This window comes from Mustelus asterias, chromosome 2 (genome assembly GCF_964213995.1).
Source record: "Mustelus asterias chromosome 2, sMusAst1.hap1.1, whole genome shotgun sequence".
Taxonomy (NCBI): Eukaryota; Metazoa; Chordata; class Chondrichthyes; order Carcharhiniformes; family Triakidae; genus Mustelus; species Mustelus asterias.
In genome coordinates, this window is record NC_135802.1 from 77,582,839 (window position 1) to 77,601,696 (window position 18,858).

Genomic DNA, 18,858 nt, shown 5'->3' on the forward strand with positions numbered 1-18,858 from the left:
AACATTTGATTATGCCTTTTTTTACACAATGTATAAAGTGGTCTGTCAGTTTCAAAAGTCCCTAGGAAGTTTCATGGATTAGCATTTGTATGGTGTGTGTTCGTGTTAATGGGATTACTTGGTCCTGCCCCGGTGTCTAAATGCGTTTCCCATTACCATCTCTATGTGTCCTCTTATTTGAATTGATCCTATTGTTCCGTGTCTGTGTTTCCTGCTTGTGAGATTGAGTGTTAATGTCATCCTGTCCTGTTGGGTGTCTGGGGTATTTCATTCTTAACCTTTTATCCTTATCTCTTAGTTTATCAGATTTTTATGTCTGCCTTGGCCAGTTTAAAATGCAGCTGCGCTGTTGCTAGGCAGATTAGGGATCTTCCGTAGTTTCTGAAATTCGTGAGTCTCTCAGCTGTGCAGGGGGGGACCCGATCGAATATCCATCCGGGGGTGCCCCTCTGCATTGTTGGCCCGTTATGAGTGGTGCCAATTAGTCCAATATGTAAATATGTTTGATGATGCAAATATGGTTTTCTGGAAAATTTCCTCCTTCACTTGCATGCTTGCCTATGTTTCATGATTTTGTTCAAATCCAATTTAATCCAATCAAAGTACAATTCCAAGTCTCAGCAAATGAGACATTCAAGATCTAAGCTGACAAGACAGGCTTCCCACTTCCTGTTTTGGGCTTGATCTACATGATCCAAGCTGATTGGAGCAGGCATTGCACCTCCTCCAAGCTTGATCTCATTTGCATCTTGCCAAAAGGCCTAGATGCCACTTGAAAACATTGCTTCAAATGAAGCCTCAGTGTAACCTCATGACTTCAACCAAGTGCAGGATGCCAAAATTACACTTAATCTTAGCCAAAAGGCCGAGAAGTGATGATGTCTTACTTGATCTCACATCTGACACTGTTGGAAGTATTGGCATTTAGATGAAACATTAAGCTGAGCCTGCCTGTTCAAATATATCTAAAAGATCTCATTGCATCATTTAAAGATGAGCAGAGAATTTCTACTATTAATTGGACAACATTTATCCTTTGATCAGCATTGTTAAAACAAATTACAGTGGAGCCCCGTTGTAACGTGCCCCGATTTAGCACGAAATCGGATATGACGCGATGAATCATTGGACCCTTTTTTTTTACTTTTTCCGGTTTAGTGATTTAGCGCGACCCCGATAACATTCGCAATAACATTTTATGGACCCCAACCATCGTGTTACAACGGGGCTCCACTGTATCTAACCATTTATGTCATTGCTGTTTTATGTGAACTTAATCTACACTTCTTTGCTGGCATGTTTTCCTACATTGCAATAGTGACGACATTTCCCAACCAGTTAAGTATTTAAGAAGCTTTTTGTGGACATGCTGAAGTTATGCAAGGCATCATATAAAAGCAAGTTATTTCTTTTATGATAACAGGCTTTATTGTGGTTAGACAAATGAATGTTGTGCAATCCAACTGTAAAATAAGTGGGTTCCAGTAAAATGTCAGTCACTAACCTTTTCCCTTTGAATATTGCAAAATAATGCTTCAAATTTAATTTGGTTGATTTTAGATCTCCTCACTATTCATTGTTGAGATCATTGGATACTTAGGGATTTTCATTGGTACTATATCTATTTGAGTTATTTGGAGCAATACATTATTGTCACTTTTGTATGTAGGCTGCCTGTTTCCAACTCATAGCAAATTAAGAATAAGAAAGACTTGTATTTAAGTGCTAATCATGACCACGGGATGCGTCCAAGTGCTTTACAGCAAGTAATATATTTTTGAAGTGCAGACATAGTTGTAATGTAGGAAACAGCTAACTGATGCACAGCAAACTCCCACAAACAGCAATGTGATATTGACCAGATTTATTTTTACTTACGTTAGTTGAAGGATAAATATTCGCTCTGACACCGGGGCTGATTCATCTTCTTGACTAGTGCACTGGGACCTTTTCCAATCAGGTAAACAGGCAGATAGGCCCAGGTTTAACATCTCTTCTGAAAGACAGCATCTCCGACAGTGCTGTTCTTCCTCCGTGCTGTACTGGAGTGTCAACCTTGAGTTTTGTATTCATGCTGTAAAGTGTAACTGGAACTCCGAGTCTTCTGAGTCAGAAGTGCGAATGCTAACAACTCCTACTGTACATGTAATTCAGATTTCTTCACGCATGATCAGGAAATATGAGCCTCTGACTTGACATGGACTGTGTGGTGCTTGAAAAGGCCTAGGGAATGAAAATGTTGCGTTGGGGAATGTAGCTTTGTTTTGGGAACACTGTAGCACTGTGTTGAATATGTGGATTGAATAAGATTATACTACACAATAAAAGCATCCAGTGTCACTGATGGTGGGTAGGCGGAATCCAGTGGCAGAAGTATTTGCGTTCTTCCAAAATACAGAATGAAGGCATAGAAATAAAAACAAATAACTTCTCGAAATACACAGTAACTCACTCAGCATCTGTAAAGAGAAAAGACAGCACATAGCATTTCAGATTTGTAAACCCTCAACAAAACTGAAGACTGAACTCTGAACAGATAAGTTGATAAGGTTGGAAATCATTGAGATGAATAGGAAGGAAGGGGGAAAGAATCAATATATTAGTTGGAGATGGAGCAATGGATGATTGGCAAACTGCTTAATTTGCTTTTTGATTTGTTCTTGGGGTGTGCATAATGTTGGCATGGTCTTATTGTTTGAATTAAAAACTGGTGGCAGATCTCCATTTCCACTGCTGCATTCCCTGACTCAATGGTGCACCTCTACTTGACTTGTGGAGGTAGTGAGAGCTGATTTGTTGGTAGTAGAACCACTTAACTGTCTGTGCCTGTGGCTTTTTCCACAGGGTCACTGGTCGCTGAGGCATAAGCAATTGGCTTTTTTGTTTCCCCACTCAATTGGAAGGATATGCGGGCCATTTGAGATATCCTCACAACAAAATTATACCCTTTTAATTGTTCGAGACTGACATTATGTCACCTTTCCTTACCACGTACCAAATATAGAATATCTTATTAGACTGCTACCTCTGGGACCAATGTGACTTTTAAAATCTCTTTGTAAACATTTGGATGGATAGATAACTGCTGTAAATTATAGTTGCTAATCTTTTGCCATCTGTTTGCTACCCATTTAACCAAAGATACTTATGTGCTTTTATGGGATGTTTATTGGGTATTTTCACAACTCGGTGAAAATTGTGTGCATGCGGTAGGCTTCCAAGTGTTGTAAGTACAGAAAACATTAGCATAGCACTGAGAAAATCAATGGTTGGCTGAATAAACAGCCACATGGCAACAGCAATATCCTTTGAAAAGGATGAAGAAATTAAGAACTATATAATTAGTATATTAATAAAATCCAGTTTCACAAAGCTATTATGTTTTTCAATGCAGATGGCCGAAATGTGATTTCCTCGGATGATGCCAACTTTAATCGAAGCTATGTGAAAAAGAAACTGGAACATGGCCTTTCTCGCATCTGGCAGGTTTGTGCCCGACTTGGTGAATGGCATTTAAAAACAAAGTAGAATGCTTTGTTATAGGATTCTTCTTGACTGCATCTTCTAATGAAGCACAAATTGCTTTATGGATTTAACAACATAAGTTTTCATGTGTATTCCCTTTGCTACAAAATTGCTTTTTATATAGATCTTAAATGTAGGATTGCAGAGAAATATAATACTATTACTAAATATTACAAGTAAATGTGCATTTGCTCTGCATAATTATGACTGTATTTGGATCTTTGTCTACAGGCCATCTGATTTACTTGTAGATCTCCATATCAACTTAAGCATAATTTTTCCAGGAATGGTCATTTGACATGATTGGACCTAGAGAGTGCCCATGTACCTTTGTTATTTTTCATTCATTCATGTGAGGGACAAATACAAAAAATTAGAAAGGCGTTTCTCCTGTTTTCTAAGCATTCAAGTTCATGAAGCCTTTAACATATAATTAGCTATTTTGAAACGTAGTGACTCGTGGACACATTAGCACTATTTTTACATGCATAAAATACCAAGAATAGTAATTGAGTAAATCTGTTTTTGGTACATTGTTGGAGAAGGGAACACGCAGCATGGATTCATGAGGGGAAAGTCGTGCTTGACGAACATGTTGGATTTTTATGAAGATGTGACTAGGGCGGTTGATGGAGGAGAACCGGTGGATGCGGTGTTTTTGGATTTCCAAAAGGCGTTTGATAAGGTGCCCCATAAAAGGCTGCTGAAGAAGATTAGGGCACACGGAGTTGGGGGTAGTGTGTTAAAGTGGATTGGGGACTGGCTATCCGGCAGGAAGCAAAGAGTCGGAATAAATGTGTGTCTTTCCGGTTGGAGGAAGGTAACTAGTGGCGTGCCGCAGGGATCGGTACTCGGGCCGCAACTATTTACCATTTATATAGATGATCTGGAGGAGGGGACGGAGTGTAGGGTAACGAAGTTTGCAGACGACACAAAGATAAGTGGAAAAGTGAATCGTGTGGAGGACGGAGAAGATCTGCAGAGAGATTTGGACAGGCTGAGTGAGTGGGCGAGGATATGGCAAATGGAGTATAACGTTGATAAATGCGAGGTTATACACTTTGGAGGAAATAATAACAAATGGGATTACTATCTCAATGGAAACAAATTAAAACATGCTACCGTGCAAAGGGACCTGGGGGTCCTTGTGCATGAGACGCAAAAGCCCAGTCTGCAGGTACAACAGGCGATCAAGAAGGCAAATGGGATGTTGGCCTATATCGCGAGGGGGATAGAATATAAAAGCAGGGATGTCTTGATGCACCTGTACAGGGCATTGGTGAGGTCGCAGCTGGTATACTGTGTGCAGTATTGGTCCCCTTATATGAGGAAGGATATATTGGCATTGGAGGGAGTGCAGAGGAGGTTCACCAGGTTGATACCGGAGATGAGGGGTTTGGATTATGAGGAGAGGCTGAGGAGATTGGGTTTGTACTCGTTGGAGTTTAGAAGGATGAGGGGGGGATCTTATGGAGACTTATAAGATAATGCGGGGGCTGGATAGGGTGGAGGCGGAGAGATTCTTTCCACTTAGTAAGGAAGTTAAAACTAGAGGACACAGCCTCAAAATAAAGGGGGGTCGATTTAAGACAGAGTTGAGGAGGAACTTCTTCTCCCAGAGGGTGGTGAATCTCTGGAATTCTCTGCCCACTGAGGTGGTGGAGGCTACCTCGCTGAATATGTTTAAAGCGCGGATGGATGGATTCCTGATCGGTAAGGGAATTAAGGGTTATGGGGATCAGGCGGGTAAGTGGTACTGATCCACGTCAGATCAGCCATGATCTTATTGAATGGCGGGGCAGGCTCAAGGGGCTAGATGGCCTACTCCTGCTCCTATTTCTTATGTTCTTATGAGCGAGGAAATGTTCAGCCAGCACCAATCCATATAGCCGCAACAATAAGCTTGAGTGCAAAAACATGGTGACTTTTAAGACAAGAACTGCAGAGGCTCAAGAAAAGTTAGCTTGAGATGACCTTTGTTATTAGCGCTCATGTCTGTGGTCAGTGGACCTGAAACTTGGTCTCTGTGAACCACTTTTGGTTAATTTACATGAATCATGAACATGCACAGCTGGCATGAATGGTAGGTGTGTGCAGGTGAGGTGTAGTTATAAGGATGTTAGGTGAGTTCTGAATGTCTGGGAGTGGTGCTGGATAACTGATGGTGCAATGGTGCATTGAGTACTGTGAGAGGTATGTAGTGAAGTGGATGAGGGATATGATGTACTGATGCATTCACTTACCTTGACCATCTTAGTAAGGTCATTACATTTTTTTCAACACTTGCTGCCGGTGTTGTGGTGCCTGGCTCAGGGTATTCATGATTTTTGCCACAGAGAATAAATTAGCAAGAAATATAAAAACCTATATTAAGAGCTTCCCCAAGTATGGAGGGAGGAAGAGATTAGCGAAAGTTGGTTCCTCAGAAGATGAGACTGGGGAATTACCAATAGAAAGCAAGGCAATGGCAAAGATCTTGAACAAATATTTTGTATCAGTCGTCACAGTAAAATACACTAAGATAGTCCCAATGATAGTAGAAAATCAAACTGTAAAAGCAAGGGAGGAACTTTAAACAATCATGATCGCTAGAGAAAAAGTATGAGGAAATCTATAAAACGAATGGCTGACAAACCCTTAAACTTGATGATCTGCATCCTAGGGTCTTAAAAGATAGTGGATGCATAGGTTGCATCTTGCAAAATTCCCTGGATTTTGGAAAGGTCCCAGCAGATTAGTAAACCACAAATGGCCATTTTCAAGATAGGAAGCAAGAAAATATAGGCCAGGTAGCGTAACATGTGTCATTAGAAAAATGCTGGAATCCATTATTAAGGAAGTAGTAGCTGGACCTTTGGAAAATCATAATGCAATCAAGCAGAGCCGAGATAGATTTTTGGAAGGAAAATCATGTTTGACAAATTTATTAGAGTTCTATGAGGACATAACAGGCAGCGTGGATAAAGGGGAACCAGTAGTTTTAGAGTATTTGGATTTCCAAAAAGGTTACTACTCAATAGCTCATGGTGTTGGGAATGATACATTAGTATGGATAGAGGAATGACAAGCGAAAAGGAAGAGAGAGTTGGGACAAATGGATTATTTTCAGATTGGAAAGCTGTAACTAGTGGGGTGCTACAGAGATCAGTGCTGAGGCCTCTACTATTTACAATCTATGTTAGTGACTTGGAACGGACAGTGTAGAGTGTATTGTAGCCAAGTTTGCGAATGATACAAAGATGGGCAGGAAAGCAAGTTCTGAGGAGGACACCCAGAATCTGCAAAGGATGCAGAGGTTAAGTGAGTGACAAAAATTTAGCAGATAAAATATATTGTGGGAAAATGTGAGATTGCCCACTTTGGTAGGAAGAATAAAAGAGAAGAATGTTTCATTGAGTTTGTTTATTTATTAGTGTCACAAGTAGGCTTACATTAACACTGCAGTGAAGTTACTGTGAAAATCCCCTAGTCGCCACACTTCGGCACCTGTTCGGGTTCACTGAGAGAGAATTTAGCATGGTCAATGCACCTAAACAGCACATCTTTTGGACTGTGGGAGGGAACCGGAGCACCTGGAGGAAATCCATGCAGACATGGGGAGAATGTGCAGACTCCGCACAGACAGTGACCCAAGCCGAGAATCGAACCCAGGCCCCTGGCACTGTGAAGCAACAGTGCTAACCATTGTGTCACCGTGCTGCCCCTTGTGGGCGAAGGACTTCTGAATGCTGTGGTATATAGGGTTCTGGGAATCCTCGTACATTAATTTGGAAGCAAATACAACATTGACTTTTATTGCAGAAGTATTGGAGTGTAAAATCAAGGAAGTCTTGATATACTTCAAAATGAAGTCTTCAAAATGAAGTCTTACTATAACTGTATACACCGAGAGTACTGCATGTACTTTTGGTCGTTTCAATAAAGAATGGATATGTTTGTCTTGGAGGCAGTTCACTAGGTTGATTCCACGGTTGAAGGGATTGTTTTGTGAGGAAAGGTTGAGCAGATTAGATATTTACTGATTGGAGTTTAGAAGAATAAGTGGTGATCTTATTGAAACATAAAAGATTCTGGAGAGTTTGACGAGATAGATTCTGAAAGGATGTTTCCCCTTGTGGGGAAATCTAAAACTAGTTTCAGAGTAAGGAATCTCCCAGTTAAGAGATTAGGAATTTCTTTGCTTGGGGTTGTTAATCTACGGGAATTCTCTACCCAGATCACCTAAGAGGCTGAATCATTGAACGTATTCAAAGCAAAGATAGACACATTCTTGATCCACAATAGAGGCTTTGCTGTAATAGCTAAATAAAGTTCCTGAAACACAATCTCTTGTGGAGATCTGAATATGAGTGTAATGCTGGTACCATGCAGTTGTTTTTGGTCCTAGCTGTAGGATTTGTAAAACACGTATGTCTAATCAATGTTGCTATGACCACCAACCTAACTCAAAATCTCATGTCCTTCTACAAGTAATGAAATTTAATTGAGTTCTACAGCTTTGACTTTAATCTCAGAATTATAAGCCTAATATTTAATGAGTTTAATATGAGTTCATGGGTGGTACAGTGGCACAGTGGTTAGCACTACTGCCTCACAATGCCAGGGACCCAGGTTCAATTCCAGGCTTGGGTCACTGTTTGTGCGGAGTCTGCACGTTCTCCCCATGTCTTCTTGGGTTTCCTCCGCGTGTTCCAGTTTCCTCCCACAGTCCAAAAGATGTGCTGGTTAGGTGCATTGGCCATGCTAGATTCTCCCTCAGTGTACCTGAACAGGTGCCGGAGTGTGGCGACTAGGGGACTTTCACAGTAACTTCAGTGTAGTGTTGATGTAAGCCAACTTGCGACTAATAAATAAACTACTTTCTTACATTGTTACTGACTGTTATATTCTTGGTTAATAGGATGTTCAGTTGAAAGCAAAAACATATTTGCTTGGAACAGATTTATCCAGCTTCAAGTATGATGACTTTATTTTTGTACTGGACATTATTAGCAGGTATGTTGAGGCAATACTCAAACAGAAGTGGCACTACATTTTAATTCAACATTTTGTGTGTACAAAATTTATTTCAAACATCAATGTTATTTATTTGCAAACCAGACTAATGCAAGTTGGTGAAGAATTTTGTGGCAGTAAATCAGAGGTGTTGCAAGAGTCTATTCGGAAACAAAGTGTGAATTATTTCAAAAGCTATCACAGGTAAAGGTTTTCCATTTTTATTAGAATGCATTAACATTTTATGCACTTCATCCCTCAAATAGCGTCTTGCCAGTATAAACATGCATAATTTTATTATAGGCTCTGAAATATAGATTCATGGTTACTTATGCCGATGGGAGCTTCTTATTTCCAGATTTGTTAAACTGAATTCAAATGTTTGTCATTCTCCACAACTTCTTTGCTCCATGACTTTGCTGCCGAGAGTGGGGAAGAAATCTGATCAAAAATGTCAACAATATAACAAAAAACTTCCAGTGAGTTGGTGTGGGATAGATTCAGAACAGATTTCTCAGCTCAAAACTGGGCATCCACAAGGCAGTGAGGGCCATCAGCAGCAGCATAATTGTATTCAACCACAGTCTTGTGGCCCACCATACCTCTTATCATTGCCACCAAGCCAAGGGACCAATCTTTGTTCAAGAGTATAGGAGAGCATGCCAGAAGCAGCACCGGGCTTATGTATAACGTGATGAAGCTAAAACACAATTGTAAATAAAGGTTGTTTTCTGGGGTCTCACATCCAAAGATCCCTGAAAATTTGATGTCATGCATAGGAAAAATGAATACTATCCTCGGTAAAGTTGCCAATGTCCCAAATGGCCATAGACTGCTCTCCCCTTTACATCACAAACCAGCCATCCAGCCAACTGAGCTAACCGACTTTTATACTCTCCTATTTGGTGCTTGAATAGCACAATAATTATATTTCCCATATTGCTTTTTAGATGGCCATGCTTGAAGTGTCTGAACGGACACATGAAACTAAATTGCACGCAGCTGAATGTCAGAGACTGCTGCACTTCGATTTGATCTTTTAGTATTGGGTACAGTTTAGGTACAAACTGCTACTGGAACAAACCTGTGGCTATGGCTTTCGGAGCTGTATTTCTTTTCTGTTGGTTTTTAGTGACAAGCTTATTGGTCAAAAGGATTTTTATTATTGTCATTTTGAATAGAAAACTATTTTGTCTACTCTGTACTTGTTCTGTACACCTTCCCTGCTTCGCCCCCACCCGCTGTCGCCCTCTGCATTTGGGCTTGGCCAAAAGAAGCACCTTATGCTACATTCATAATTGTTCCCGTTCCCTTGAAAACAAATGAACTTTTGTATAGTTTCAAAATACCTAATGCTAGTAGATTTTGAAGAAATGAATCTTGATGATCTCATGGAAGGAAAGTTTAAGTTTACTGTAACAACCACTTCAGGATGTTCTATAGCTTGAGTACTGAGATGCGTGAAGAAATCCACTTACTTACCGTAAATGTACTGATGTAAAGTAAGTAGATCGAGGGAAGAGAAATAAATTTATAAACCCAAGTGAGTTTACCATCCTAAAACATGTTCATGTAAAATACGACTATTATAATTAACATATTAATGAACTATTTTATCTCTTTTTATAGAATACGCCTTGAAGAACTACGAATGTTTTTGGAAAATGAAACTTGGGAATTATGTCCTGTGAAATCAAACTTTAGTATTTTACAATTGCATGTAAGTGATTAGTCTTGGGAATGGAGTTTGCCAAACCAGCTGTAAATGTCAAAGGAATGGAACAGGAATTTTATTATTTTGGTTTCTCCCATTTTACTTGGGATTGCCGCAATGCTGGTTGATCATCATCTCTATCACCTCTTGTCAGTCACCCATTCCTCTTCCAGTCCTGCCATGTTCAAGCCTCACCCCACTGCATGGTTTTTGGCCTTCCTCTTCTCCTTCCTGGCAGTCCCATCTCCATCACTCACTTCACCACATTTTCCCCCTCTCTCTGTAGCAGATGATCATGTCAAATCTATCTCTTCTCAGCTACTTTCTTTGATGTTCCCACAGTTTTCACTGACCCCCTGATGTGCTGCTTCCTAATTTTGTTCTTTCTTGTTACTCCACACATCCATCTCAGCGTCCACATCTCATTATTACCCAGTCACTTTATGCCACAGTAGATGCCATCTTTATAGATGAACTTCCAGGACCAGGTTGAAGTTTTGAGAGGGCAATATAGGATTACGTATTTGTTTACATAACTTCATTCTATCATAATTACTATTACTTCCAGGACAGAGTCAGTTCCATTTTCTGTGAATAATGTGATCAGATATCTGATACCATTGCACCATTGAAGTCCTACTGCTATGCTTTTTGAATGTAGCTATGATTTCAAGTTCATTGCAATCCCTTCCCTCAGTGTTTATTTTTGATTGACAATCTACTTTGTAAACAATCATCTAAACCACCTGGTTCACTAATGTCCTTACACTGCAGACCCACATCAATTTGGTTGACTCTCAGATGCCTTCTGAAATGGAGGGCTGTTGAGGGTGGGCAATAAATGCTGGCCCAGCCAGTGACACCCACATCCCATAAAAAAAATTTTAAATCTCATTTTAAGGGACATTCTTATTTCATGTTTAACTCTCTTGTTATCAAATAGGTTTCTTAATGTTCTTTTTGTTATTTATATCTAGTAATTCCAGAATTGTGCATTTAAAAATATGCCACTACTCTAATCTTTGCCCTCAAACCATTTAGTCCAGCTCGATTAGTTGCTTCCTCATTCTTCCCATTCTTTTCAAGTCCATCTTTCTAACGTTACAATTCTGCATTGTATCCTTCCTTATCCCATGGACAGCCTAATGTGAAACAGTCTCATGTAATGGTCACAGTTCTCTGATCTCTGGTTTGTTAGGCAGAAGTAGATTCAGAGTTTTCCTTCACCTACATCAAAAAGCAGTCACGCACAAGCCTCTCAGTATGAATGTTTCTGTTCTGATGTAGTTGTACAAAATATGGTCCTAGAGATTTTGAACTCCTTTATAGATGAATTGCAGTGTTCATTTTTAAGTCTGTGGATGATTTTGGTTACTATGTTCAGCAATCCATTTAATGATTATAGTTGTCTTAGCAACGTCACACATGGCTGTCAGCTCTTGCCATTTTTGAGGAATATCTAATGGTACAGTCAGTCCTTCAAAGTAAAGAAAATGACAGATTAGCATCCAAGGGCTGTAATGTACTGATCATTGCACCTTGTTGCCAATGAAATAAAGTACTATAACTTTTGCTTCATTGATCATATGTTCAATAGAATTGTATCCTGACTTGTTTGCTTGAATTGAGATATGATGCTTCACTATCGTTAGTCCTAAATTCTAATCTATTTAAATCATTTTAATGGAAATCTATTGCTTTTAGGAGTTTAAATTTATGCAGCAGTCACGTTCCCCTTCAGTATCACCTAGCAAGCAATATACAGCAACAGCAGGATCTCTATTTGACCAGTACCAAAATGGTGGAAATCCATTTGAACACCAGACAGATGTCAAAGATGATGAAACAGAAGATGTTCTTGCTGCTAATGGGGTATGAGCGTTGCTATTTGCAACAGTTTAAAGAATGATAATTTTAGCATGGCTTTTATTTTTGGTGGCAAGAGAGCAATGTTAACTATCTGAAATTAAACTGTAATGTCAGAAGTATCTGCAATACTTTTGAAAGGGGAATAAAGGGTTAAGTATTTGTATGCAAAACTTCAATCTGTTGTAAAGACCATTTTCCTAATGTTGATATGAGTGAAGTGTGCAGAAAGTAGATCTTGACATTAATGACGAGTCGTTTTTACAATTGTCTTCAAAGCTAATAGTCACAGATAGGATTGAAATACTGATATGGAGATTAGAATGTTGGTGTTTATGTAATTTTAAATGTTTTAAATTTTCTATAACAGTAAAACCTAAGTTCCTTGTTGATGCCATATATCATGATGATCTATTTCTTAGCTACTTTACAGAAACATATGCATTGGCTATCTGCTACCTCTGATTTGGCTGTGAATACTGACAGAACACTCACAATGTTTATCCTTTGTCATATTGCCAGAAGTATATTAGTTCATAGTTACTTTTTTAACTTAGCAAGTTTACCAAAATGAACAAAAATAGATCAAGAAGGCAGCTGGATCCAGCTATGACGTTAGTTGGACAGTAAGAAGTCTCACAACAGGTTAAAGTCCAACAGGTTTATAAAGCTTGTGCTGCCAAATAAACCTGTTGGACTTTAACCTGGTGTTGTGAGACTTCTTACTGTGCTTACCCCCGTCCAATGCCGGCATCTCCACATCTTAGTTGGACCCTACAGTTGTCCTCAGTGCCTGGGTTTGGAACGAAAATCATCAGTCAAAGTCTCTGCTCTTGGTCCATTGTTCAGCAAAGTAGTGTATGCAAATCAAAGAGACATGATTTAAGTTCAAAAGTAATTTGAGTATCCTATGAATATTAACCAGTTGGTTAAGGTGTGAAGAAGTGACTGTTGCCTGTGGTGTCATAACCCTAATAAAACCTAAAGCCTTCGGTAGAGTGGAGAAAACAAAATCAACCTGGTCAGAGATCTGGGAGCTTATCTTTATCCTGTTACGTTAGTCAACGGATGCACATAAAAAATTGGGACAACAAAATAAGGCTGAGGGGTGATCTTATAGAGGTCTATAAAATAATGAGGGGCACAGATCAGGTAGATAGTCAATATCTTTTCCCAAACGTAGGGGAGTTTAAAACCAGAGGGCATAGGTTTAAGGTGAGAGGGGAGAGATACAAAAGTGTGCCGAGGGGCAATTTTTTCACACAGTAGGGGGTGAGTGTCTGGAACAAGTTGCCAGAGGTAGTAGTAGAGGCGGGTACAATTTTGCCTTTTAAAAAGCATTTAGACTGTTACATGGGTAAGATGGGTATAGAGGGATATGGGCCAAATGCGGGTAATTGGGATTAGTTTAGGGGTTTAAACAAAAGGGCAGCATGGACAAGTTGGGCCAAAGGACCTGTTTCCATGCTGTAAACCTCTATGACTCTATGGCTTTGTATCCAGGTAGAAATGTTGATTTACTATCCTTGAGACCCCAACTCTCTTTTATCTTTGTAGTAAATGGGAAATTTAAAGCACAGTTGTTTACCACCTAACACCCTCGTTGCGTTTCTGGGACTTCAGAGACCCTTAGTCTATCCACATAGCACACAGGCCACTGTCATTGTCTCCAAGTGTAAACACCTTGCACGTTCTTCCCAGGAAAACAACCTAGGCCCTCTTTAATCTCTAATAATCAAACCTCCCAGGTTTGTTGTCTATGAGACTTCAGAACAGGGCACATGACCTCCTTTATTTTACCTTGCGTTAAAGACACAGTTCCAAATCACGACAATCTTCTAAATCTAGGCCGCTTACTAGCACCTTCTCAGGCAATTATCAATGGGCAATAAAGCCTAGTCTGGGATGCTCATGTCCCATGAAAGAACAATATAAGAAGAACAATAACCTCATGATTGTAACAATTTGCAAGCACAGCATGTGTATTCAACTAAAGTAATCTTAATTTAGCCTGCATATTCTTGGTGATATTTGGCTAGCTGAATTACTAATTCCAGGTAATTGGACTGAGGATTGTTTCTGTCTACAGTATGAATCTGATGAGTTGGAGAAGAGTGCTTATCAAGATGACGATAGTGATAGTGATGTTCCAGAAGAGCTTAAAAGAGACTATGTGGACGAGCAGACTGGCGACGTTCCTGTGAAAAGGTAGTTTATTATAAATATTTTACCAAAACAATGTAATTGAATGTTCAGAAATTGTGTGCGTTATCTGAGGGCTATAGACGTTCCTGTATAATTGGCTAACATGCCTTAATCAATGCTTGTATTGTTTTCATCACTGTACTTTCACTTTTATGTTGCAGTACAGGTAATCTCTGAATACTTCGTTCAACCAAAAATGTGATAATTAGTCTAATCCATTGAAACCACTTGGTAACCAAACACAGCAACATATGTGTGCTGCAAGTCAGATAACAGTACTTGGGACTACCAATTCCCCGATGGGAATAAGTTATGATATAATACACTGGAGATCACCGGACATGCTCACCACATTCTCGGGTGTGCTTCAAAACCACACTGTCAAATCATATTGCTGAGGATATCATTAAGTCAGGTTTAGTTAGAATTAAAATATCATGCAAACAAAAAATCCTAATAGTATAAATGCATGTCATTCCATAAGGGTTGAAGTCAGCAGTAATATTTTTAAAATATATTTCTTACTCGGCTGTAATAGTTCATAGAATCGTAGAAACCCTACAGTGCAGAAAGAGGCCATTCGGCTCATCGAGTCTGCTCCGACCACAATCCCACCCAGGCTCCACCCCCATATCCCGATATATTACCCGCTAATCCCTCTAACCTACGCATCCCGGGACACTATGGGGCAATTTAGCATGGTCAATTAACCTAACCCGCACATCTTTGGACTGTGGGAGGAAACCGGAGCACCCGGAGGAAACCCACGCAGACACAGGAAGAATGTGCAAACTCCACACAGACAGTGACCCAAGCCTGGAATCGAACCCAGGTCCCCTGGAGCTGTGAAGCAGCAGTGCTAACCACTGTGCTACCGTGCCGCCCAGTTCTCCAACTGGGGGTCTGCAGAAATCTTCCCGGGGTTTACAACCCAAGGCCAGCTAACAAATGGGAAAGGTGGGCAACTTAGGGCCCCCCCCCCCCTCATTTTACTGATATTAGTAAAGAAATACCTGTTGTCTTACAAGTATTAGTGAAACACTTTTTACCTGAAGTGCTTTTGTATTATGACTATCATGTAGTATTACCATTTTAGATGGGTGTCTATCGTTACAAATCTATTTGAAAAGAGTTCCATTATAAAAGAACCTCACTGGAGTCATCTCCTAAGAGGCCTTCAGCAGCAAGTCTCTATATACCAGACCAGCGTTGGGTTGTAATGTGCTGCAAGGCAAAGACTTGAGTTGGGAACTTGCAACGGTGGGGATGTGGGGTGAAGTGGGGAGACAAGATGTGGGCAAGGGAGGGGCTGCAGGGCAAGGGATCAACTTGGGATTGTGAGGGTAGACTGGGAAAGGTTGCACTCAGACATGCGACTTGGGGGGTGCAGAGGGGAAGTGCCCTCTAGGCCATTTGGAGAGAGAGCCTGTTACGGAAGGACATAAGCTTTTTGGAGCCAAAATGGGAGGATCATGGAGTGAAGAATTGTTTGTTTACACTGCTGAGCTTGCGAAAGCTATTCTTTTCCCAGGCCAGGGAAGGGAGGGCATGTCAGTCCAATGTCAGTTGTGCCCAGCATGTTGTACACAGTTTGTGGTCACAACATCACACGTGATATTTGGGAGTGTCTCTGGCATGATACTGAGCTGCAGATGGCACATTCACAGTCAGAGGAGGGATCTGCAGCCTTTGGATGAGGGAAATGTTGTTGGGGCACTCAAAAGTCCCTTAGAGGGGGCTGGTCTCTATATTTCACTGAGCAATTGCCCTGAAGATGGAGAGGGGTGAGAGCTACATTGGGCATAGCACATGCACCTGAAATGATTCAGGGATCATACAAGAGGTATCTACCATGATCGCAGTGGGATTAACGATTACAAGGGGAGGACCAAAAGTTATTGGAGGCAGGGTCATTTGGACATTATACTTTTCCAGGATGATGGGAGAAGCTGCACATCTCTTCCGATGAGAAGGACACTGAAGGGAATGAGGGTGTTGACTTTAAGGAAGCAGAGGCTGCAGGGAAGAGGCCAAAGCACATGAATAGAATAGTTAAGAAGGCATATGGGACATTTGATTTTATCAGTGGTGGCATTGAGTAGAAGAGCAACGAGGTAATGTGGAGTTGTACAGAGCATTGGTTAGGCCACAACTAGAGTAGTGTGTGTAGTTCTGGTCACCTCACAGTAGGAAGGATGTGATAGCACTCATCAGGGTAGGTACAGAGGAGGTTCACCAGGATGTTGCCGGGGATGGAGCATTTGAGCCATAAGGAGAGACTAGATAGGTTTGGATTGTTTTCTTTAAAGCAGATAAGGCTGAGGGGGGACATGATTGAGGTGTATAAGATTATGAGGGCTATGGACAGGGTGAGTAGGGAGCAGCTGTACCCCTTGGTTAAGGGGTCTATCACGAGGGAACATAGTTTTGGGGTAAGGGGCAGGAGATTCAGAGGGGATTTCTGAAAACATTTTTCGCTCAGAGGATGGTGGGAATCTGGAATGCATTGCCTGGGAAGTGGTAGAGGCCGGAAATCTTAACCTTTAAAATAATATTTGAATGAGCACTTGAAGTATCATAACGTTCAAGAATATGGAACAAGTGCAGGAAAATGAGATTAGTGCGCCTTTAGTGGTAGTTATTGTCGGTGCAGACTCAATGGGCCGAAGGGCCTTTTCTGTGCTGTATTACTCCATGACCTCCAGCCATCAGTAGGGTAGAGCACCAGCCGGCGGGCCTCCATGGTAACCAGAAGGTGGCATGGCAAGGCATCACTGAATCACTCAACTTGGGGACTGAACGCTTCTTGCCATATGTTTAATGAGGCGGGAAATGGGTAATATGGCATGAAAACCTGTCTTTGCAACTGGTGGGGAAAAAACACCACTTTTCCTGCCTGTCACCACGCTTAATATGCAGAGGGGAAAATTCCATCCTTACTGCCTGCTTCAGGTCATGTGGCTTGGTTTTGAATCAAATAAACTCCTATAGACTTTGAAAGATCCTCCAACAATCCAATTGGCACCTGAAGCCAAGTCTCTGCATGTTGGCTAAACTGTGGAGCAAAGAATCTAACAATTTGCAGACACTTTTGTTTCGGTCACTATTTTTAATGTTAAGAGGGAAATATCGTTGCAAACTTAATTTGTAAAGATCCATTTCTGTTACAGTAACATAAGAAATATTAGACAGAAATCTTCAAAAACATTAATGATTATTTTAATATAAATAAATTGCATTTGCAATGCTTTATTGTTTACTTGATCAACAAGTGGGCGGCACAGTGGTTTGCCCTGCTGCCTCATAGTGCCAAGAACCAGGGTTCAATTCCAGCCGCGGGTGACTGTCTGTGTGGAGTTTGCACGTTCTCCCTGTGTCTACATGGGTTTCCTCCGGGTGCTCTGGTTTCCTCCCACAGTCCAAAGATGTGCGGGTTAGGTGGATTGACCATGCTAAATTGCTCCTTAGTGTCAGGAGGACCAGCAGGATAAATACGGGGGATTATGGGGGTAGGGCCTGGGTGGAATTGTTGTTGGTGCAAACTCCATGGGCCAAATGACCTCCTTCTGCGCTGTAGGGATTCTATAATTCAAAATTTCTTCTCAATAGATCTTTTGATATTGACTGACAATTGCAAATACTGTAAGAGATAATTGTCAGAATAAATACCGATGTACTCTAATGCCACACTATGTAACAGCTGCTTACTCAACCAGCTCATGAAATCACATTTTGCCTTGAACTTCTCATTAGACCTGTGGTAATTAAATTTCTGTTTTTAATTAGTGTTTCCAAAGAAACCATGAAAAGTAGGAAGAAGTCCGACTACTATCTGAACAAGGGCAATACACTCATTTTAACAAACACTACTTTGAATGTAATAAGGCTTGTTGGTGAGTATGAAAGCTTTGAGTTGAGGTTAATCGAACACCTTGCATAGATAATGAATGTCACTGGCTTAAAATTGTGTCCTGTCTCCTCAACCAGCTGATCCATAACTCTCTCCATGACCTTGTCCAGCCTACCTCTGCAGCTTGCTTTCACCTTGCATCCTCATCTGTGCCCTCCAGTCCTCTTTTTAGCTTTCTGTGCCTCTCCTTCCCACAGCCCACTTCACTTCTATGGCAGAGCCTTAAGTGATTTTGGTTTTGTATGGATTAGAATTTATAAATCTTGACTGGTAAATAAAGTAGGTCAGTGAACATGTGAGTGAAATGGGAGTGGGGGACACTGTGAGTTAAGGTATGGACAGCAAAGTTTTGGATGATCTCAAGTTTACCGAGGATAAAATGTGAGAAACCAGCCAGGAGTACAGTGGAATAGCGGAGTCCAGAGATAAAGAAGGCATGAATGAGGGTTTCAGCAGCGAAGGAGCTGAGCTGGACAAAGTTAAGTAGTGTTATGGAAAAAAATCAAGTCTGAGTAAGAGCTCGGAAGTTTATCTTGGGTCAAATGTGGTGTGAAAGTTGCGAATGGACTTGATCTCCAGAAGAGGGATGAAGTCAGTAGCCAGGACATGGAGTTTGAACAAGAACAGAAAGCAATGGCTTCAG

The 18,858-nt window shown here is 40.8% G+C and overlaps 1 protein-coding gene across 1 annotated transcript in view; it reads left to right on the forward strand.

Annotated features, from left to right (window-relative positions):
• The window catches only part of vps50 (VPS50 EARP/GARPII complex subunit), a 162,592-nt gene that overhangs the window by 91,533 nt on the left and 52,201 nt on the right, over positions 1-18,858 (forward strand). Inside the window, exons 14-20 of the mRNA XM_078237636.1 lie at positions 3,395-3,486; positions 8,426-8,520; positions 8,626-8,724; positions 10,150-10,240; positions 11,939-12,106; positions 14,190-14,308; positions 18,092-18,198. Of these exons, the coding sequence (XP_078093762.1) occupies positions 3,395-3,486; positions 8,426-8,520; positions 8,626-8,724; positions 10,150-10,240; positions 11,939-12,106; positions 14,190-14,308; positions 18,092-18,198 (771 nt within the window). The remainder of the gene's footprint in view (positions 1-3,394; positions 3,487-8,425; positions 8,521-8,625; positions 8,725-10,149; positions 10,241-11,938; positions 12,107-14,189; positions 14,309-18,091; positions 18,199-18,858) is intronic.